This window comes from Blennius ocellaris (assembly GCF_963422515.1).
Source record: "Blennius ocellaris genome assembly, chromosome: 5".
Classification (NCBI taxonomy): domain Eukaryota; kingdom Metazoa; phylum Chordata; class Actinopteri; order Blenniiformes; family Blenniidae; genus Blennius; species Blennius ocellaris.
The window spans coordinates 5,234,943-5,258,178 of record NC_137654.1 but is presented as its reverse complement, the minus strand read 5'-3'; the positions used below and the strand labels follow the sequence as shown (position 1 = coordinate 5,258,178).

At 46.0% G+C, this 23,236-nt stretch overlaps 1 protein-coding gene across 1 annotated transcript; it reads left to right on the top strand.

Annotated features, from left to right (window-relative positions):
• Positions 1-788: 788 nt before the first annotated feature.
• LOC308130142 (immunoglobulin superfamily member 21-like) lies at positions 789-22,992 on the top strand (the record flags this gene model as incomplete). The annotated part of the gene is made up of 13 exons (XM_080496340.1): positions 789-881; positions 963-1,057; positions 1,545-1,585; positions 1,639-1,730; positions 2,685-2,819; positions 3,684-3,805; positions 4,510-4,628; positions 4,871-4,986; positions 7,112-7,634; positions 20,246-20,346; positions 21,098-21,290; positions 21,356-21,394; positions 22,895-22,992. 13 exons carry the CDS (start codon positions 789-791, stop codon positions 22,990-22,992), a joined length of 1,767 nt encoding a protein of 588 aa, XP_080352466.1.
• Positions 22,993-23,236: the final 244 nt, after the last annotated feature.

Below are 23,236 nucleotides of genomic sequence, written 5' to 3'. Positions count from 1 at the left end.
AGTCCAGACATTACGAAAGGTTCCGGTACATGACATACAGTAGAAAAAGTCCCAGTAAGCTGACGTTGAAGGGTAGAAATTTAAAGTGCCAGTACTGCATACTGGTGCATACCGGCCCACTTAAAGCACTATACTAAATATATATGGGCATATACTAGATATATGAAATATATATAAAACATCAATTAGAAATAATATGTAAAACTACATTGTACAGGTGCGGTTCCACTGCACTTTCTATCGTGGAGGGTCCCAGGTTTTAACTCGGTCCAACTTAAAAGTTGTAGATTGCACGGAAAGAACCCGCAACCGCCGGGTACTACTTTCTGCTAGCTATCTGCTGAGGTACCCGGCACCGGGTAACGGGTCTGTGAGGAGGAGCGATGGCGCCGCCGTCTGGTGATTGGTCGGTAGCCCTGGTGTAGGCCGAGCTTTGAGAAGACTGTCGAGCCGTGAAACGGCGCAGAGAGCTGCTCTACTGTGGGTAGTGGGTATCTGTCTGGGACCAGCGCTTCGCTAACCTGTCTGAGTTCGACACGGGCCGAGGCCACCTGTCTTCTTCTTTGCTACGACCAGATTGGAGATCCAGGGCGAGGCGTCGACTCTTTCGATGATGCCAGACTCCATCAATTTCTGCAACTCAGCAGTGACATCATCGCGCACGGTGAGGTTGGATGACTGTTTTCACAGTTGGGTCGATGAGCGGCTGGTGGTTGAAGGCGGTGAGGCAGCCCAGCCCAGTGAAAAGCGATGGCCAACGCTGCTGCCATGGCGTGGTCACTGTCAGGATGGTAGCACCAGGGTTGTCAGAAATGGAGAAACCCAGGGCGCAGAACAAATCGAATCCCAGGAGGTTGGCACCCTGCTGGGACACGTGGAACGTGAACGCTGGGAGGACTCTGGAGCCATAACGGACAGAAAAGGTAGCGGTGCCGATCATTCTAAGTTTAGTGTGTCCATAGCCGTACAGCTCTTCTGCTCGTCTGTCTGGGAAAGAGCTGCCGGACCGTGGACTCACTGAGAAGGGACCTGGAGGCAGCAGTGTCCAGCAGTGGCGGTAAAGCTCCACCGTGAACCAGGTGAAAGGTTTGCTGTTGACACCAACAGAGTTAATGGTGGTTGGACTTGATGGGCGGGATGAGCGGCGCTGGGTTCTTGTGGAAGCAGGTGCTGAGTGTTTAGCAAAATGATTGAGTCTACTGCAGCGTTGACATCTCTGTCCCGTGGCTGGACAGACCTGTGCCCATGTAGCGTGGGAAAACGAGCCACAGTTTCCACATTGCTGGCATGCTGAGGCATCCTGGTGTCCCGCGACGTTAGCCTCGAGCTCGTTGTGAGGATAAGTGGGGCTGCTGGGGCCACTGTGTGCCAGCGGAGCAGAGTAAGAGGGAGCCGGGTTTGTCGCCACTCGCCCCATTTCCACTGCCTGAGACAGAGTCGTGTCTTCTGGTGCCAGAAACGGTCTCTCACGTAGTTTGTGATCAGCTGTGTGCTCGGCTAACTGATCCCGAATAAACTCGTCTTCTAAGTGTCGAAATTTTCAGACGCATCTCCAAGCAGGTCCATGAGAACGGACTCACCAGTGGTGAGTCCGTTCTCATGGACCTGCTTCATCTCTGACATTCTCATCTCTGTCAGCACTGTCTGAAGAAGATCCACTGGACAATAATGCTCTGGAGCAGCGAAATGTCCAGCCAGAAAGGCAACACAGTCCCGACACCTATCCGCGGGTCAGAGTGTGCGGAAAATAAGTTGTCCCAGGCTGGGAATTGGCAGAGCCTTTAGCCTAGCGTCGCTAGCATCGGCTAACCCGGAGGCGAGCTTTCGAGGTAGGCAACCCACTTGGCATTTTATAAAACAATATAATACAAGTGTGGCAATGAATGACTCTTTTCCCACTTTTATAGGTTAATTTATGGGAGCTTAGCTTTAGCCGACTTACCATGAGCCCTACCGGTAGCAGACTAACTCAGCACGGGTTCACCATGCTGTCTGCAGGGGCTGCATGAGCTACGTTCAAGTGCCCACCAAAAATTGAAAACTTGGAAATTACTACAAAAAGAAACAGTGAAAAAGGTATTTTTAAACAGGCTCACAAACAACAACAATTAACCAAATGTAGAGCAAAAATACAACATGGTGGCAAGTGGAATCAACATTAAACAACTTTTACACTTGCTCATCTATGATCATTATCAATGTATTATTTCACCATATTTCCACACCATAACTCAGATATGGAAGAATGAAGGACTCATTTAATAAGTTGAATTTATTTTCTGGACTTGGACTTTACACATTATACCAATATTTTACATGCTTTTATATGCAGCTCCATCGAAAGTCATTCCTACAAATTAATTTATTGCATCTGTCAAAAAATGCATCAAAAAATGCGTCATGAAGATGAAAACAGCACAAGTTGCTCTGGATTGTAATGTAATGACTGCTTTTTCATGGCGAGGCGTGGTGTGCGGGCCACACACTTACACCTTGCATTGAAGTACTACCTCCCTGCTCTTACCGCTCCCTCACCATGTTCCACAAAAAAAAGTGTCAGCCGTGGCCTCCCCAAAAAATGTACGGACATAAAAACACGCAGGGTGGGTTGTGACCGTTGCTTTAAGGACTGTTAGATGAACAGTTTGTAAAGACACCATCTATGACTATGTCTTCCTTTGCTTCCTCTGGCAGGTTATCTAACTGTTTCCATTGAGCCCCTCCCTCCCGTCGTCATTGGAGACACAGTCACACTCAAGTGCAACTTCCAGACTGACGGCAACCTCAGAGAGATTGTGTGGTTTCAGAGGAACAAGCAGGTGAACTTTATGAAAATGCCTTTACTCAAACACTGACTCATCAGGTGCACAGTAAAGGGAAATAAAGTTTGTTTTTCTCCTGACCTGTAATCACAGAGGAACTGGTTTTGTGCCATTTACACGTGAGGTAAATTTTAATGTCAATTGTTCCTGGTCCAATACTGTTTGACATGTTGCAGATTCTCAATTAGTCAAAGTCAGAATCGTTGCTGTTGGGCTTGGAAATATCAACAGGTTCTTCATACATGTTGCCACAATGTTATTGACTTCCATAAATGTATTAGTACGTGGCAGTGAGACTGAATTCTCCAGCAGGTTTCAAACTCAACTTGTTTAAAATCTTCAAAATCATAAATACAGATTGTTTCATTCAAACGTCAAATGACAAACTAAGAGACCAGTCAAAAAACAAGATATGGTTATACCCACTAACATTAAACAGTCAAATTGACTTCAATTTTCCAAATTGTCAATGAGAAATGCTTCTAGTTTAACAAGCAGAACGCCACAAACCAGTTATTATAGTTATTACCACTTTCTGTCATTTTCAAACGGTTTCACGCGGCAGTCTGTTTCACAGCCACTTGTAATGATCAGGCAGACTTCGTTGTGTAACTGTTGCAGCTCTTTTGTTCTGTGGGTTTTCTATATGTCATGTCTTTGTATACTTTGCTCCTCACTGCCTCAGTGTCTTTGTGCATTTCCATCTCTTTCCCCTTCAGGCTGACAACACCACATTCAAACCCTAATTCTATGTTGTTGTTGTTTAAAGAAACCGTCAACATTCTCAGACATCAAGCGTTATTATTAGTGAAATCATATCTGCTTTATTTAGGCCCCATCTAATTGACTTCCTTTTAGCAGGTGATAGAAGGAGGCAGTTCCAAACAAAAGATTTTCACCTACGATGCTATGTACAACACCAGCTCCTCCCACATGGAGGAGAACCACCGGCGAGAAGACCTGATCTACCAGTCAACAGTGCGGTGAGAGACTGAAGCTCCAGGGACACTCATCAGTAAAGGACTTGATAGTGGTGGAGGGGAGTTCAGATCAAATCCTGTCTGACTTTTCTGTTAATCACATGAAATGATAGAAGAACAATATTGTACAAAAAGCTCTTTTATTAAATTGATATAATTCAGGAGTGAAACACACCTTAATTCAGAGCCACATACATTATCTTGAGTGGGATGGCTGGACCGGACCAGTAGAATAGTTTCATAGTAACTATTACAGTAAATCTTCAGTTTTACTTTGATGAAGCAAAGAGTACATGTGTTAAAAAAGTACATATATTTGCAAAACATTTCATAATTAGTACCAAAAATGACTCCAATCAGAGCATATAGCCTATTTTCATGAAACCTTCTGGTACTAACTCACCCTGACAGCATAGCTTTGAGGCTAGTTTGATAGCAACCAATAGTTTGGTAGCTTTCACGGCAGCATCCCCAATATCTCAGCTGGGTTGTCTGTGTCGTGTTCTGTCAGTTAATCTCAAGAAAGCAGTCTTAAAAAGTCAATGATTTCCTTTCAGTTTTCCAGTTAGAGCCTTATGTTTGAGCCTGATGTAGTGTCATTCTGAATTAGTCATCTCAAGTGAATAAATCCTAAACAGGAGGTCCTAATGAGGGACAACAGCAAACTCTGTGTGGCCTTCAGTTGTTTGGGTGTTTCTTTGTTTTAGGCTTCCAGAGGTCCAGATGCAGGATGATGGTCTGTACGAGTGCCATGTGGGGATCTATGAGAGAGGCTCCAGAGACAAGGTCATTCTGGCTTCCAATAGCATCGCCCTCACCGTGATAGGCATGTATTCATTTGTATGTTCTGTTATAGTCCAAGAATGTTTTGTTTCACTTATCTTTACTGAGGTAGTAATTTTCAAAGTATATGATGAAAGTTAAACACTCGGTACCATGGATGCATGATCTAAACAAGAAACTGTTTCTATTTAACTGTTTCCAGTTCACTGATTATTCTATGGTTTCTATGGCATTCACTATATTACCATGCACAGTTCATCTAGTTTCCAACGTTGTCTTTTCCAGTCCCTCCTAAAGCCATCTCTGTGGAGGCAGCCAACATTCCAGCTCCCTTCAGCCGCTACGAAGCCCAAAACTTCACCTTGGTCTGCGTTGTTACAGGAGCAAAGCCAGCTCCCATGGTGAGACAGCGTCACGTTCAACCAATTTATGGATGTCACAGTCTTCCATCTGCTCCCGTCATGGACACAACAATTAAATCTCAAAGCCGCAACCACTTTGGAAATGTATTATTTTTTATCATCAGAGGATAAGAGAAGAGCTTCATATGTAAAACTGAACAAACGTCTACCAAATAATGTTTCAATGGACCGGAATGAGACAAACATCAGGTACATCATGTCCTCATCAAATGTCATCAACTTAATAGAATGACGATGGATTGAATTTCCGTTTAAGTGTGTAGGGATTTCTTACCTCATAAGCATCACTATTTATGTTGTGGCTGGCTATCGATAAAGATTAATAATTATCGAAGATAGTTATTAATTGTACCTGCCTCTGTAAGAGGCGTCGCACAATTACTACAATCCTGTGAAGGCGCCGTTTTTTGCATTATTATTATTATTCCGCTTCTTCTTCTGCCGCTTTTACGGAACCCTACTCGTCCCGCACCGTTTGGCGGACATACACAATGATGAATCAAAACGTGCGCAATGATCGGGATCGGGGCGGATCTATGTTAACGAGTGCTGTAACTAATTACTTTGTCAAAATCAGTAGTGCGTTTATCATTACAGCGATTTAAAGCGGCTCATTACTTCACATGCACAACTCAGAACTACAGCGACCTTGGTGGACGTGATGCAGCAACGTTCAACTTGTGATGTTTCTATGACTGCTGAAGAAACTTGGGTTCTTTTATATCTTTTAATAAACACTAGGTAGCATCCTAGCTCCCACCTTGTCTTACTCTCCTCCAGCTCCATTCATCAACTGGAGGGGAACGCTGCCCTCTAGAGGCTGGATGTATCAGTGACTGGCCCGACAAGTGAATGAATTAAAGTTAAAAAGAACGGATGAACCTCACTGTGTTTATGTAGAAATAATCTATTCAATCAGTTTTGCACATTTATTGATTATTCCTACAGATGCTAAATGTTCTGAGGCACAGTTTAATTGTGTTTCTACCTGTTTCAATGGCAATAATAAATATGCCTATAAAAAGTGTCAACATACTGTATGTTGTGTTTTGTTGATCCACTGTTTCATCGTAGTGATCAATGATCTAATTCTTCCGTTTGTTTTATTGAGTACTATTCCATAATAACCCCAAACTAATGTTTGTAGAAGGTTGGAAACAATTAATTAACATTAAAATTAAAACAGTAGAAAATAATAAATAAATAAGAGGAAAACAGACATTATAAGTTAAAATGTATTTTAATAATAGAATTTCAAGTTTAAAAAAATTAAGTTACTTTCCCTAGTAACTAGTTACTTTGGAAGTAATGAGCAACTTAAAGTAAGTGAGTTACTTTTGAAAGTAGTAACTGTAACTGGGTTACTAATTTAAGGTAACTTGGCCAACACTGTGCTGACACATGTGCAGGATCAAGAGTTCCTCAGCGTGAGGATGGGGTTCCAGGGTCTGTCCAGACTCTCCAGCGTTGGGATCAGACAGTTTGAGTTCTTACTTTGTTTGCTTTGCAACTCCTATTGGTTACAAAAAATGTAAGGTTTTCATCTTCAATGATGATATTGTGGTGGCAGATTTTACATCACTTGATACTATTTCATAGTTGTAATCGTTTCACAGCGCTGTTGGGTCGTGTGCCCTGTGAGGCTCTACTATTTGGTTCACAGATTGTTTGAGCTAATCCAGGACCGACTGAAGTCACAACAGTTATATCGCAGGACTTCATGCGTCTCACTGAGCAGGCCCACGCAGGATTCTCTCTAAACACCCCCACAGTCCTCCCCTCGGTGCACACTCTCACACAACTCTGTTCTCTGATTATGACTGTGCCATTGTTTGAGGCCTCAAATAAGCCTCACAAAAGACGAAGCTCTGTTTCTCAATATTCTTTATTGGAAAGTTACCGTTACAATAATTAATCTTGAGTTGCAATAAAAGCTGAACGTAAAGGATTGTGGTGTTACTGTGGGTGGAAATGTGTCACCTGTAGACATCAGAGAGCAATAGTGAACACACGTAAGGTTTACATCAAATCATACTAATATAATATATATATATATATATATATATATCATTGTTTGATATGGGCTGTTTTTCTTGATTCTGAGGTTCACTTCAAGCGAGATGGTGAGCTGATCGATGTGGTCCCAACAGGCCAGTGGTCCTCCTTGGTGGGAGACCGAAGCAGGACTGCAGACCAGGACAGTAGTGTGACCAGGAGTCAGAAGAAGCGTCGGAGTTCTCTGGTGCTCACAAATCGAGAGCTTGATGATACCAAAGTGAAGAAGTCCCTGTCTTCACTGGAGCAAGAGGCCAGGCTGGGTCGGCTGGGACAAGATGACCCTGAAGACCCTCAGCAGGGTGGAGAAGACGGGTCAGAGCTGGAACCTGAGCCAGCGACCGAGGTCATCCCCGAGACAGTGGTGAGCCGAGAGTTTCCCCGCTGGGTCCAGAGCAGCGACCCACTCTATTACTTCCAACATCGACAACAGGGAGCCGGTGACGGCACCATGGAGGTGAGGGCGATGTTGACCTGGAGTCTGAATCCTCAGCTGGACAATGAGGCTCTGTTCAGCTGTGAGGTCAACCACCCAGCTCTGTCCATGCCCATGAAGGCCGAAGTCACACTGGGTAAGTCCTGAACGCCAGGCTGACCCAACACACATTTCTTCAGAACTATATCCGACACTTACAGGCTGATTCACTGAGATCCTGTATAAAATGCCGTGGATTGCCCCCTCAGATTGATCACACCAGGTTCTGTTTGTGTGAGCGTAGTGGGGGGGTTAACAACACATGAAGCAAACAGGAATACAGTGGTCCCTCATTTATCGTGGGGGATGCGTTCTAAAAATAACCTGCAATAAGCGAAATCCAGTTAACGTCTTTTTTATTATATATGTTTTAATGTTTTAACCCAGGGATATCCAGTGTTCACCATGGAGGGATTGGGTGGGAGGGAAGTGGAATGGAGATATGGGTGAATACATTTACTAAAGATGGAAGCCACAACGTCAAAGTGTGAGATAAAGAGTAACAGAAGAGAATGAGAAAAGATCACCACAAAGAAAATATCCTATCATAGAGTTCACTATCAAAATCATGAAGACCCAGTTGAGGAAACTTCTCTCAACATCAAAAGTCACGTCTGCTAAAGGAGTTGAATCAGACCTTCTAAGATGTATTTTGAAAACACAGTGTTCACTATAAGCGAAGGTTTTAACTGCTGTGATGTCCGTGTTTCACTCTTTAATGAATTGTTGTCAAACTGTCCAGGGTAGATGGATGATGTATGGATCGATGTTTAAGTGTCTTATTACCTCCTCGATACATTCACCATGTAAGTAAATCTACTTTAGAGACCTTTCACTAAGAGTTACTGGTTAGAGTGACTGGTGGGATGAAATGATATGGAAACACTGCAGTTTGAACGCGATGGCTTCTTGACAGGTCGTTGTTTGAATTCCTGCAGGCTCAAATCCACTGACCGGCTTGTCACTGTGGGATTCAACTGTAAGTGGGATTGTGTGTGAGTGTGTCTCTGTGACTAGTCATGGAAGTGTTCAGCCTCTCACCCCAAGCGAGGTGGTGTGACTTCAATAAAAGAGGTATAGAAGATGGATGGACAGCACAAGTGACTTCTCAGAGATTCAACAACTAAAGGAACCTTCACCTGCACTGTCACAGTGAAGCCATGTGCTGATACACTACTACAGTCCCACCTTATTCTGCATTTCCTGATTCTCGTCTGTGGTCAGGTGTGCCAGATGTGGTCCCAGAGTTGATTCCGAAGGTGTTACAGAACAGAGCTTCTCTGCACCACAGATGTTTTTTTTTAGCAACATCTGTGTGTCAGCAGCTTGGGGCCAGGAGGTGAAGGTGCCAAGAGGCAGGGTTTACTTAAGGTTTCACCAATTACTGATCAACAACATAAGTGACTGACATAAAATTAAACCATTTGATGTCTGAGACTTGGGGTACTTTTTAAATCGCCTATTGCCAGACCTGCTCAGTGATTGAATGAAGTCAATTCTAGTTTATTCTCACATGTTTGATTGTAGCAATGAAGACAACAAGCAGTGAGTCCCTGATTATTAAAAGCCTCTTCATGCTACCAATGTCCGCATGTGCGCAAGTTACTCGTGACGTCAAAATCGTAATGCATGAGTTCCCACTGTGAGCCTCTGCAGTGGACCACGCGCAGCCCAAACGTTGTGATTGCACTTTGTGTGCACCGACTGCACATGCGCCAGAGCCTACTGGACACTGACGAGACCCTCCGTCTCTGAACAGCCACAATCTGAAAGTCAACCAAGATCCAGACGGCTCAGAACTCCTGAAGTCAAACATAAACTATTTGAGGAAAGGTGGGGAAAGCCGAGCAGCAGAAGTGGAGATATTTTCCAGATTGTTACGTTAGGTTATAGAATGCACATGGAAGTGAACCGCGAGTCCCTCCATCGTATTCCTTCTTTCTCCCCCACACTTCCAACAGGTCACCAGCACAAGCTCCACTGTTTCCCTCCTCGAGTCCCTCCATCATATTCCTTCTTTCTCCCCCACACTTCCATGGTCACCAGCACAAGCTCCACTGTTTCCAGTGCTTCACACAAGCTGCAACTGTCTGTTGGATGTTTCCCCGTTATGTATTTATTACTGTTCAGATGTGTGTCCAATTCTTAATCTGGTATATGTGGTCTCCTCTTCCCTCCTGCCTCCTCCTCTCCTCCTCTCCTCCTCTCCTCTTCCCTCCTGCCTCCTCCTCCTCTCCTCTTCCCTCCTGCCTCCTCCTCCTCTCCTCTTCCCTCCTGCCTCCTCCTCTCCTCTTCCCTCCTGCCTCCTCCTCTCCTCTTCCCTCCTGCCTCCTCCTCTCCTCTTCCCTCCTCCTCTCCTCCTCTCCTCTTCCCTCCTGCCTCCTCCTCCTCTCCTCTTCCCTCCTGCCTCCTCCTCCTCTCCTCTTCCCTCCTGCCTCCTCCTCTCCTCTTCCCTCCTGCCTCCTCCTCCTCTCCTCTTCCCTCCTGCCTCCTCCTCTCCTCTTCCCTCCTGCCTCCTCCTCTTCTCCTCTCCTCTTCCCTCCTGCCTCCTCCTCTCCTCCTCTCCTCTTCCCTCCTGCCTCCTCATCTCCTCTTCCCTCCTGCCTCCTCCTCTCCTCTTCCCTCCTGCCTCCTCCTCTTCCCTCCTCCTCTCCTCTTCCCTCCTGCCTCCTCCTCTCCTCCTCTCCTCTTCCCTCCTCCTCCTCCTCTCCTCTTCTCTACTGCCTCCTCCCCTCCTCTTCCCTCCTGCCTCCTCCTCTCCTCTTCCCTCCTGCCTCCTCCTCCTCTTCCCTCCTCCTCCTCCTCTTCTCCTCTTCCCTCCTGCCTCCTCCTCTCCTCCTCTCCTCTTCCCTCCTGCCTCCTCCTCTCCTCCTCTCCTCTTCCCTCCTCCTCTCCTCCTCTCCTCTTCCCTCCTGCCTCCTCCTCTCCTCCTCTCCTCCTCTCCTCTTCCCTCCTGCCTCCTCCTCTCCTCCTCTCCTCTTCCCTCCTCCTCCTCCTCTCCTCTTCTCTACTGCCTCCTCCCCTCCTCTTCCCTCCTGCCTCCTCCTCCTCTTCCCTCCTCCTCCTCCTCTTCTCCTCTTCCCTCCTGCCTCCTCCTCTCCTCCTCTCCTCTTCCCTCCTGCCTCCTCCTCTCCTCTTCCCTCCTGCCTCCTCCTCTCCTCCTCTCCTCTTCCCTCCTCCTCTCCTCCTCTCCTCTTCCCTCCTGCCTCCTCCTCTCCTCTTCCCTCCTGCCTCCTCCTCTCCTCTTCCCTCCTGCCTCCTCCTCTCCTCCTCTCCTCCTCTCCTCTTCCCTCCTGCCTCCTCCTCTCCTCCTCTCCTCTTCCCTCCTCCTCTCCTCCTCTCCTCTTCCCTCCTGCCTCCTCCTCTCCTCTTCCCAAGTGCCTCCTCCTCTCCTCCTCCCTCCTCCTCTCCTCCTCTCCTCCTCCCTCCTGCCTCCTCCTCTCCTCCTCCCTCCTCCTCTCCTCCTCCCTCCTGCCTCCTCCTCTCCTCCTCCCTCCTGCCTCCTCCTCTCCTCTTCCCTCCTGCCTCCTCCTCTCCTCTTCCCTCCTGCCTCCTCCTCTCCTCCTCTCCTCTTCCCTAGTGCCTCCTCCTCTCCTCCTCCTCTCCTCCTCTCCTCCTCCCTCCTGCCTCCTCCTCTCCTCCTCCCTCCTCCTCTCCTCCTCTCCTCCTCCCTCCTGCCTCCTCCTCTCCTCCTCCCTCCTGCCTCCTCCTCTCCTCTTCCCTCCCACTCTATTGTGAATACTGAACACATCTTCCTCTTCTTCCTTGTCTCACTGTTGTTGCCATTATTTTTGTGCTTCTCTCCTTGTTATAGATTTCCCTTCTGTTCTTGCCAACATGTTTATACCCATGTTTGTTTTGGTTGTTGCTTTGTTTACCAGCCTGTCAGCCTTCTCACTTCCAGTTCTCCCCACATGTGCAGGAACCCACAAAAAACTATTTCTGCTCCCTGTTGTTTTTCCTGTGAACGCTCTGCCATTACCTGATATACCAAGTCTTGTCTGCACTGTGAGACCCCCGACCTGAGGTCTTCAACACTGCCGCCGAATCACTGCACACCAGACGCTTCCTTACTCTCTCCTTTCTCACCAGACCCTTCCTTACTCTCTCCCTTCTCACCAGACCCTTCCTTACTCTCTCCCTTCTCACCAGACCCTTCCTTACTCTCTCCCTTCTCACCAGACCCTTCCTTACTCTCTCCCTTCTCACCAGACCCTTCCTTACTCTCTCCCTTCTCACCCACTCCAACACCATCAAGATGGCATACAATTCCACCGTGAACACACTTAGGTGATCTGATGTTCTTTTGCTTATCCTTCCTTCATGCCCGGCACCACCACTGTGACTCCAGACTCCAGACTCCACCCATCAATTGTAGACCCTCCCTACTTTCCTTTCTTTTCAGCATGCTTCAATCTATCATTCTGCTCTCATTCCTCCACACAGGAGCGACCGGCCATACTACTGGTGGTCACAACTGCATTCCCTGCACTCCCATCTCTTTTTCCCCTTCCGTCCATCCAACACTGAGTTTTTTAGTTTCCCCTCTCTGCCAGCTGTCCTTCCTAACTGTCTTAGTTGGATGTTCCTCCCTGGGCCCTTCCAGGTAAATCCAGTCGTTCCCTTTTTACTGTTTCCTCTGTAGACCAAGTAGCGTTTCCCCCGCCTCAACTTGGAGGACACACCCTGGAGATGTTCTCCCTGCTCCCAGACTCCCTCAAGGCCTGAGCCTGGACCACGTCTCCTCTTTCCAACACTGATTTAGCTGCAGACCCGTATGCCACACACCGTAATCCAGTCTTGACCTGATCAGAGCTGTGTATATTTGCTTTAGTGCTGCTGTGTTCGCCCCCCCCATTTCACCCCTGTGAGAACATTTATAACCTTTATAACCTTTCTGCACTTTCCCACGAGTTGCTGTACATGCTCTCTCCATGATCTCTCTTTGTATCGAACCACACCCCTAAACATCTAAACTTATCTACCCTCTCAATATTGTTCCACTATAGTTTCACCTCTTTCCCTACTGTGCTTCTCCCATTCTTAAATATCATACATTTTGTTTTTTCCACTGAGAATTTAAATCCCCAATTCATCCCCCACTCTTCTGTCAGCCGGACTCCATGCTGAAGATTATAGAGCACATGACCTATATTTCTTCCTCTTTTCCACAAAGCCCCATCATCGGCTTCCCAGGTCTCTTGGCACGTTCTCAAAAATACCATTTATCATACTTGAAAACAGTGTAGGGCTGATCACACTCCCCTGTGGTGTTTCATTTTCAACTGTAAGCCGAGTTGATAGTTCAAAACCTATTTCATCCTGGATGGTTCTGCTCTTCAAGAAATCCTTTACCCAATTAAACATCCCCCCCCCCCCCCCCACTCATTTGATGTAATTTGATCATCAGTCATCCCTCCACATCATATCGTATCAAGAGAGACAGCTGCAACCATCTCCTAATTTACCTGTGCTTTCCTGATATCATCCTCTCGACCACATGTGTCGAACTCCGGTCCTCCAGATCAGTGTTTTTCAACCTTTTTTGAGCCGAGACACTTTTTTCTTTGGAAAAATCTGGAGTCACACCACCACCACCTGAAAATGTTAAAATGTGACACTCTGTAGCCTCTATTAACAATATAAAGTCTTTGTCATCAAAGTTTTATCAACAGGAATCCAGTAAATCCAGAAACAAAGGACTTTTTTTAATAGTGACTCACTCAGTGTGAAACCTGGACCTGATGGATGAAGAACTGAGATCCTGGTTCACATTCTTCCTTTTCAAAAACTTCTCCATCACTGTCACTGACACAGTACTTTGATACAAGATGGCAGCAGGAGGTGGAGATGAACCACACTGACGTCTGTCACTTTACATTTCACCGGCAAAGTTCTGTGCTGCCATCTAGGTGGTGAAGAGTATTGTAGCATCACGGAGTTGGTCGCTGCAGGGCATGATGGGAGTTCAGGTTATGTGTTGCCGGAGGTTATTGAGGGTTATTGTTGGGGTTGTTGTGTGTTGGTTTGTGGCTTGTTTGTGTTTTTGTTCCTCGGTTCAGATAGTTAATTATTTCCTCTAGTTGGTTTGTTGGATGTTGGTGATCAACCAGGAGGGAGAAATGTGTTGTGTGGAGTCTCGTCCTGTTATGAAGTTCCGGTTGTGTGTGTTCATGTCAAAATAAAAGCCTCTGGTGATCAGCTGGCAGAAGAGAATCTCTGATCACTACTGGTCCAGAGTCGAGTCGTTGGGGGGGGGGGGCTGCTGGCCAGACGGCGTCCCCCGGCAGTTATGAAACTCACACTTCTCGGCTTTGACATGCAGATGGTTCTTCAGGAGGTGTTCCATGACTTGGCATCATTCATTACATTTTGGAAAATCGCAGGAGTGTTTGTGTCTGAAGGGCATTACCAGTTATTAAAAATGTCCCAGCGTGGTGTTGAAGGCCGTCTTCCATTCATCTCCCTCACGGTGATAGGCGTTTTGGAAGTCCAAGTACGTGAAGACGGGTGGGCCCCGTGGAGCGGGGTGAAGGCGGAACTGAGGCGAGGAAGGGGTACCGGCAGGGGAATGGGGATCGTTAGGATTTTATATGAATCCAATTCCGGTTCTGCTTATCGATTCCGGTTCCTAACGATTCCTTGCTTCGATTCCAAAATAGCGAAAAAACAGGTCAATTGTTTATTTAAACAAAAGTACCTTTATTCCTTTATGCTTGAAGAAATTGGTAAACAAAAATTAAAATCCTGTATGAAGCAGCATTAGTGCTAAAATACTAAAGTGCATTGTAGTCACAGCAAATACCCATCAAGAATGAAAGTGCATTCAGTTTATAACAGCTGCTTACAATCAGTAGATATCCTGAGAAATAAACTGAAATAAAGATTATGGGTAGGAGGGCTGCTCGAGTTTGGAAAGGCCCCAGGCCACGGTGGGCAGGGATCCCCCCCCCCCCCCCCCATCCCAGCAGTGGATGCTGCCGCACCCCTGGGGAAGATCTCATCCTCCACCAATCCAACCGTGAGTAAGGAGGGAGCCCACTGCCCAGCCCCCCGGGAGTGCCACACCTGAGTGAGCGTGCCCCCCATACTCCAGCCACACTCACACCCCGGAACACAGTGGTGACTCAAGTGTAGTTAAAATTGTGGGCGGCGCAAAGTCGGGGGAGGGGCTAGACCACAGTTAAGTGGCCTGGACCCCCCCACCCTAGGCCCCACCCACTGGTCCCTATTGTTGAATGAGGTAAGGTGAGGTAAGGTAGGGGGGGTCCTGAGAGGGAGAAGGCCCCCCCGTCGCTAGGACCATGACCCAGCTGGACCCCCCGCGCCGCCCCGCCCCACCCCCGAGTGGCCGGCCCTGGAACACGGGGACCAACACCCACTCCAACAAGGCACCGCAAGAGGACCCGGCAGGAAGCCCCCCCCACCCCACCCGACGGCCGAAGAGCAGAGTCTAAGACCCGCATGGCCCAGCACGAGCCCGGCTGGAGGCCAGCGGCTAGGGAGCGTAGACCCCCCCCACACCCTCACATACTCACGCAAGACGACACGATACTTATATATAGAACGCTGAAGAACCCAACTCTAACGGGGGAGAATGAAGGCTGGACGAATCCTGCAGACAGAAAGTCCCAGATGTAGGTCTGTATGGCCTCTTGTTCAGATCTGGAGAGGTTGTACAACTGCCTATGAGGTAGTGTGGCTCCAGGAAGCAGGTCAATATCCGTATTCACCTGCTTCCTGGAGCCACAGGACTTCCTCGTCGTAAGGCTGGTGGAGCAGACGTGAGAGCGCCTTGTCCTGCTGAAGGCAGGACCAAGGTTATGATAGGTGGTCGGAACAGCAGAGAGGCCCACAGGTTTCGAAGGAGCTGGTCTAGAGAGGACAGCTGGAGTTGGGGTGGAACGCAGTGATGGGAGCTCCAGGAGCTGATCTCCTCCGTCAACCAGGTCAAGCCAAGCATTATTGGCACTGCAACCAAGGGGAACCAAGGACCAATGGAGAACCTGAGTGTCCACATGATGTGGAAGGTAGTGGTCTCCTGGTGGTTGTCCTCCAGGATCATTGTTACTGGAACGGTCTTGTGGACTAAAGCCATTGAGGGACCGGGGGCCTCATCTATAAAACATTGTGTGGGATTCCTACTTTTGTGCCCAAATAAATTTGGCTCGGTAAAACCGTGCGTATGCCTGCATGCACTTTCAAAACTTTCATAGATCCCAGTCCACCTGAGAGGTTGGCAGTTTAACTCCCGCCCTCAAGACACCCACTTTCTACCATTAGTGCTCAATGCAAAGTGCCTCCTCAATATGTTTGCTTCTCAATCAGCCTGCTGATCGATGGCATTTGACGATCAATCCTGACAGAAAAGACGAGGAAAAGCAGTTTTATGGTGAGTGAAATAGTCATGGAGGAGGTGGAGGTCAGGAGAATGATCCAATTTGTGTCACAGTTGTAGCTTCGCTAATAAAAGAAAAAACAAGTCATTGGCAAATAGTGTGAGTCACAGAGAGATCAGTGACTGCGGAGGTGGAGAAGAAGTGGATTTGATCTGAAGGTGGAGGCCAGAGGAGAGTGACATCATGGGGGCAGCGCCAGCTGCACACCAAAACAGCCCCATGGTTGTGACGGCGTGGAGAGAGGAAATGGACGTTTTGGCACAGCAGAACGATAAAGTCCAGTTTTAATCTGTTATTAAATGTATACATTAAATATTTAAAGAGGGACTTGTGGAAAGGCTCAGTGGACTTCGTCTTGTGTCCTCAGTCACTCGAGTTGGAGGCGGTGGGTGACGAGAAGGTCGTCCGTCTTGTGCTCCAGCACCGCTGCAACCAGGGGGCAAACCAGTGCATCCACAGTGCCGCTTTACACATGGCTGTCACTGCACTAGTTATGTGTTCACTCTGAAATTAGACTGATTGGTAGTTTGTCACAATTGATGATCCATCGGTTGAATCCACTGCTCTGTATCATTTAAAGATGGAAGTTTGACATATGAACATGCTGATTCAGTATTAATGGCTCACGAAAAAAACATCTACACAATTCAGCTTGGCTGTTTATGATTACGTGGATCTATAAGTCTGATATTGGACGATATTAAATATGTGAAATGAAACGAGCTTCACTTCTCTACTTCACTGTCAGTGCTGCCAGGTTCCCCGTCTCCAAAATGTGCTGCGCAAGGTTCAAAGTTTGTGTACCAGTAGGCATATCTGCAAAATAATTTTTTTTAGATCACAAACTTGCCGTGGGAAGTGGCGTACACATCTTTCAGGTCCCATTTTGTGCGTAAGCAACCTTGATAAATGAGGCCCCTGACCTCCAGCTGGGTGGCGAATGAGGCGAATGCTACTCTCAACCATTCTGTGAACTGCTGGTTCATAAAATTCTCCTCAGCTCCGGACTCCACCAACACAGATCAACTGGGTGGCTAACAGGACCTCAACTGTTCTGCAAACTGGTGGTCCACAAACGTTTCCTCAGCTCAGGCCTGGGTTTTTGCAAGCAGAGGGTTCTGGTTCATTGGAGTTGCTCTGGATCTCTAGAAATAGTTCTGCTCACCAGTAACCAGTAATTACTGGAGAGCCCGTTCTTCATCGGGACGCGTGGGACAACAGGCGAGGGCAAGGTACTGCCCTGGCTTACTGCAACAGAGGCAAACGTTTGTCTCACATCATTGGCAGAACTCCTGTGGGACGAGCCCTTGGGCAAACGCAGACTGAAGAGATTGGTCATTCCATCCACTCCGAGCAGCGAGGGTCTGAGACTCATTAGCAAACTCAACCACACTGCAGGATTCCTGGTGCAGCAAGGGTGGTAGGAGTAGGGCTCGGTTGGTAGAGTGGTCGTCTCCCAATTGAAAAGTTGCAGGTTTGATTCCCATCTCTGCCTGTCTTCATGCTGAAGTGTCCAGGGCAAACACCGAACCCCCAAACTGCCTGGGGGAATGCACTGAGAGAGTGAGTGGTTGATGGTGGTCGGAGGGACGGTGGTACAGATTGGCAGCCTTGCCTCCTTCAGTCTGCCCCGGGGAAGCTTAGCTCGCTGCCCATAAAGGACAAGCCACCCAGACACAGTGGGACGGGTGGGAGACACAGTGGGACGGGTGGGAGACACAGTGGGACGGGTGGGAGACACAGGCGGGTCAGAGACTGAGAGAAGCAGTTTGTCTGTGTGAGATTCTGTAACGTTTTCATTTACTTTAATAAAAGTAGTGATGCACTTCTGCCACAGGTTACAAGCTTCATGACATCACAAGAGGGGGAGTCAGTATCAGCATTGTGACCCTCAGAAGTGATTTGTTGCAGCCAGATGTTGAGGCACATGTATGATTTTAATATCATGACAGATGATCTTTTGTATGCGGTGAGATCCCAACATAAACTTTCTGAGTTCAGGGTCACTGAGCTGTTTTGCTTCATCATATCACCTGGAAATTACAAAATCATATTGCAGGTATAACCACATGTTCAGAGGTCCAATTAATGGCTATGAGGGATCAGCAGAGCCTGTCAGCGATTCATCCAATCAAAGTGAAGTGATGACAATAACAGTAATGTGTTACTCTGAGCCCTCAGCCCTGTTTGGACTGATTTGCTTCGTAGCAAATGGTTCAATCCGCAGAAGGTGAAGTCCATCTCCTCTGCACTTGGTCAAAGCTTCTTCAGGAGCAGACTGGGAAAACAGTGAAATGAAGCAGAGCTGAAAACTCCCAGACATTGGAAGTGAAGCTCGCACCACAGACTCTCAAGTCACCTTCACGATGTTTTCTTAACCTCAATTTAGGCTGAACTCCACTGTAGGAGCCTAAATGCAGATCATTGATGTTGGTTAAAAGGGTAAATGTTTTTACTTCATCTAAAACAGTAGTACCTTCAGTTAATTGATTTAGAAGGAATTAGGAGGATCATTTACAGGTATTTTCAGTTCTTAGGTGCACTAATGCAACAAGTTAATCATTTAAAATGTTTGTGGTTAACATGAGTGGATACAAGTTTAATTTATGTCACATTTCCACTGTTTGGTGTTTTCAAGTAGTTGTGCACCTTTAATTGCTTAATTGATGCTCCTGTGGAGTTTGAGGGTTACTGGAGACATCAGTGAGGCAGGCACTCACTCTCTCTCTCTCTCTCTCTCTCTCTCTCTCCCTCTCTCTCCCTCTCCTGTTTTCATTGAATTAATGATTCTTATCTGGATTTAATGGACCACTTGTATAACTTGGAACACCTTTGGACATTTTCTCTGTACCACCCTTTTTTTGTTTGTGAAGTAAACTGTTAAGCTTTAGAAGCGGTCCTGTGGATTTTTCCTATGTGAATTAAGAAGAGGAGAATCGATAGCACGTCAAGCTAAGGCTTCATTTAGTGGAAATCTACATCCACATTTACTGTACTTAAATAAGATGATGGCTGATCCACATGAAATTAATCAAAACCTTTTGAAAATAAGAGCGACGTCTGGGCCTGTTTTGCTTACATCATGTTTGAAGTGTGTTAAAATGCACACAGAGGCAACATGTTACAATTCCTGCCTTGCATTTCCCTTTTGGACAAAGTGTTCTTATTAAGAGTAGTTTCAAAGCATCACAGTTTTCACATTTGAGTAAAATCCTGAACAACAGTTTTGTTTACCTTTACCCCATTATTCTGGGTAATATTTAGAGGAATACATTAAAATAAAGTTATGACCGGGTGGAGAGAATCCCCCGGCAGGAAGTACAAAAATAAAAGTCAGGTTCTCCTGGGAAACTACAAGCTGAGCGACACTGAAACGTCCAAAATACCTGGGCTAGAACCGGTTATTACAATATTCAGAAGTTGTGGTGCCAGGAGATGAGTTTTGGGATCTGAATAATCGCCGCTGGCTCTTTATTTGCTGTAAAATGATCAGACGGGGAGACGGAGGATCTCCTCACACAAGCGTCCTGTAGCTCTGGAGCATGAGCAGTCGGCGTGCACAGGTCGCACCGTCACAAAATTTGGTCGGAGCCTAGCGGACAGGGTGAATGATGACGTTGACATCATTCATACTCTGCACACACAAAAGTCTGACTTCCCTTTAACCATAGAGAACGTAAGGCCCGGGGGCCAAACGCATTAAGAAGCTCCAGTCTGGAGCTTCTAGAGGATTTATACAAGGTTTCCATGACATTTCATTGTATTTGACCAGAATGTTTCATTAAAATTTAGTTGATGATGAAATTGTAATCATTTTCAGTACTAACTATTTGATCTTGCAAAAATATAGACAATTTCATTACATACACTTTGACCACAACACAGAAAAACTTTGAAGTGGAAATTTAAAGGTTATTATATCAATATTTTACCAGTCTGGTCCACTGAAGATGACACTGGACTGTATGTAGTCCCTGAAGTACATTCAATTGTATTTAATAATCATTTTCTATACATATATATATATATATATATATATATATATATATATATATATATATATATATATAGTATACATGTTTGTAATGATTCAGTTATTTACTTTTAAATAATCCTAACATATTTGATGTTTGGTTTGTTCAACATCAACTGGTCCTAAAATTAGTTCTCCTGACCCGTCCCTCCAAAGAGAGGACACTGACCCGTCCCTCCAAAGAGAGGACACCTGTCTTCGGGGGACACTCACCTTTGGACTGTAGGGCAACCCTGCATCAGAGGTTTGACTGTATTTCGTATTTGTTCCCCTCAGCGGCTCCCAGGGGCCCAAAGCTGTCCACCAGTCCCAGCAGAGCCACAGTGGGAGACACGGTCCGGATGGCGGTCCAGGGCTTCCAGCTGGGACCTTCTGCAGTGAGTGAAGATCTGAACGAGAGAGCGAGAGCGAGAGCGAGAGCGAGAGAGAGAGAGAGAGAGAGAGAGAGAGACCATTCCTCCACCCCAGCAAAAAACACAAAAAGCATGATAAAAACATAAAACATGTACAAATACAAACAATAACAAAACAAATATTGACTCTTCCACAACATACAGGAAGATCACTTGTTAATCTGTGAACTCGGTTTGCACGGTATTGCAAACAGTATGGATTCCTGCACAGCAGAGTGTTCGTACCTGAAAAGGCTTGAAAAAGACTCTGGAATTCCTGAATTGTTGCAATTCGGTATTAAGCTGCTTTTTATCATTATTTAACTATTTGTTACTTAAAAAGAACATTTGTGTGATTTTTCAGACGCTGCATGGTCCTCAGCTGCTGTATTCTACGTGTAAATGTTTCACTGTGTGAATGTGGCTCTACAGTCACACGTTACAGCTGCATTACACGCTGGTGTTTTTACACTCCTCATGTTCAGCACGTTTCTTGCTCTATTACTATTACTTCACTGGCAAATATGGCATAATCACAGTAATAAAGTAACTAACTGAATATTAAAATGTTGCACTCTATAATGACAATTTTTGGTACAATTTTTTCAGCAACTCTTATCTGGGTGAAACTCCCTCAGAATGTCCATATTTCCACTCTTGTATGAGTGTTATTAAATGACACATGAGGAGTTTGTAGACAGAACTACGAGCTGTTCACACAGTTGTATTCACACAGACTGAAGTGTTCCCTGAACCCATGTTCACGTGGACCCGGGTGGGAAGTCGTCTCCTGGACGGCCGAGAGCAGCACAGCGGCCGGGAGCTGGTGCTGGAGCGAGTCCCTGCCGAGCTCAACGGCTCCATGTTTCGTTGTACAGCCCAGAATCCCCTGGGCTCGACTGACACTCACATCCGTCTTATTGTGTTTGGTGAGTTGGCGTCTGTCTGACCACTACCGTGGGATCACGCTTATTCTGTTATGTGGCTTTTACAGACAACCCAAGACTGAAGAAAGGAAAAGAACATTACACTGGTGAGTTAGCTCAAATGGTTTCTATTGCAGTTAACCCTGCCTGATTTCCTTGAACTCTTCTGGTCCCACAACACATAGATCTGGAGCTTTTCTTCAAGGTTGTTCAATTCAGGCTCAGAATAATCAAAGCTAAAAGGCTCACAAGAGAAGATTATGTCAATTAAAAAGATATATTGCAATATAATGTGAAAAGTATAGGTCCAAAGGACAGAACTACGTGGAACTGCATGCTTCACTTTAGTGTGAATTAAAGCATCATTAACATGAAGGAAGTGGATAAGATTAAACCAGTTTTGTGCTGAACCTTTGACCCCAATGAAATGTTCCAGACTCTGTAATAGGAAGTTCTGATCAATAGAATCAAATGGAGCACTGAGATCTAGCAGGAGCTGAGCAGAGACCACGAGTAGGTCACTAGTGACTCTGTGCTATGAGGAGCTCTAAAACCTGACTGAACAACTTGAACAGGTCGTTTGTACATTAATGGTCACTTACAGTAGCTGGAAGCTCTTTGACTTGTGACCAGGATTCTGTAAAGATCAATACGTTTCACTTATCAACTCATTTACTCATAAAGATGTGGATCCAAGAGTTTGGATAATTAACAGTCCATTTGATTATTGTGAGTTTTTATGACTGATTTGGGTGGGAAGAGAGAGTCTCTGCAGCTTTGATGCATGTTAGAATGTTAGAAGCTGACAGATGAGAGGGAGCAGCAGAGAAAACTATCCGACTGACACTTTTTATTATCTTCAGTGAACTTCAGTAAGTTTTGGACTTTCTGGAGGAAACCAGAGTGAGAGCGGCCCGGTCCAGACTCCAAACCACAACCTTTTAGTGACGAGGAGAGAGCACTAACCAATAAGTCGAGAACTTTTCCTCAAAGCCATTCCAGGAGGTTTCAGAGCAAATCATAAAATGTTTTTTGAAATAAGAGCTAAATCACTTTAGACAAAATTATTTAAAAAAAATGTTCCACTGAGACAAACATTAAATCAGTTCTGGTCTTGTTTAGAAACAGTAATATAAATAGCTCAGCATCATATTCATTCTGTGCTGTTGTACTGAAAAAATGAGTCGATGTGACATTTCAGTAAAAGTTTCTAACGTTTAATTTCATGATGAAGTGCTGCCATTCCAAAATGTCTCACAAAGCCTGCTGTATGTTTGTCTTGTTTCAGCAGTAAATTAGACCAGATTTATAGCGTAAGTGGCAACAACTCAAATGAAAACGAATCCGACAGAAAAACCTCCAAAATTAAGGTCTGAAAAAGTCACCTGTGCTTGAGTTTAAAAAGTTTTTTTTTTTACATTAAACAGGAGTGAATATTTATTTGTTATTCAGTCTGCCTCTGGTTTTATGTGAATATTTCTTGTAGTAGAATGATGGAGGTGAATCAGTCTGGATCAAGACGCATCAGGCGCTTTTCCTCGTGGATAAACTTTAAACTCTCAACCTTCTGACTGGATTTCACCTCGGTGGTGTTTGTTTGTGTGTAGCCATCAACAGAGGAGTCGCCCGTCGTTCCTTCACTTCCACCTTCATCATCCTGCTGCTGAGATTCACCTGTGACCCGACATTATCCGACGTGACGTGACCCGACCCAGCTTGACCCAACATGACTGAACCCACCCTTAAACCACCAACTTCACCCTCTGCTTTTCCAAACAAGACCGCCCAAACATATGGAAGCTTTGTCAAGACACCTGCAACAGAAGAACCTTCACCCAGCTGAAGTGGACTGGTGAACTGGGAGATGTAACGTCATGAAGTGTTTCTCTAAAACACAGTGTTAAAACTATGATGAGGGAATGTCCTGAGAACCCGAGGAGACCTGTTGT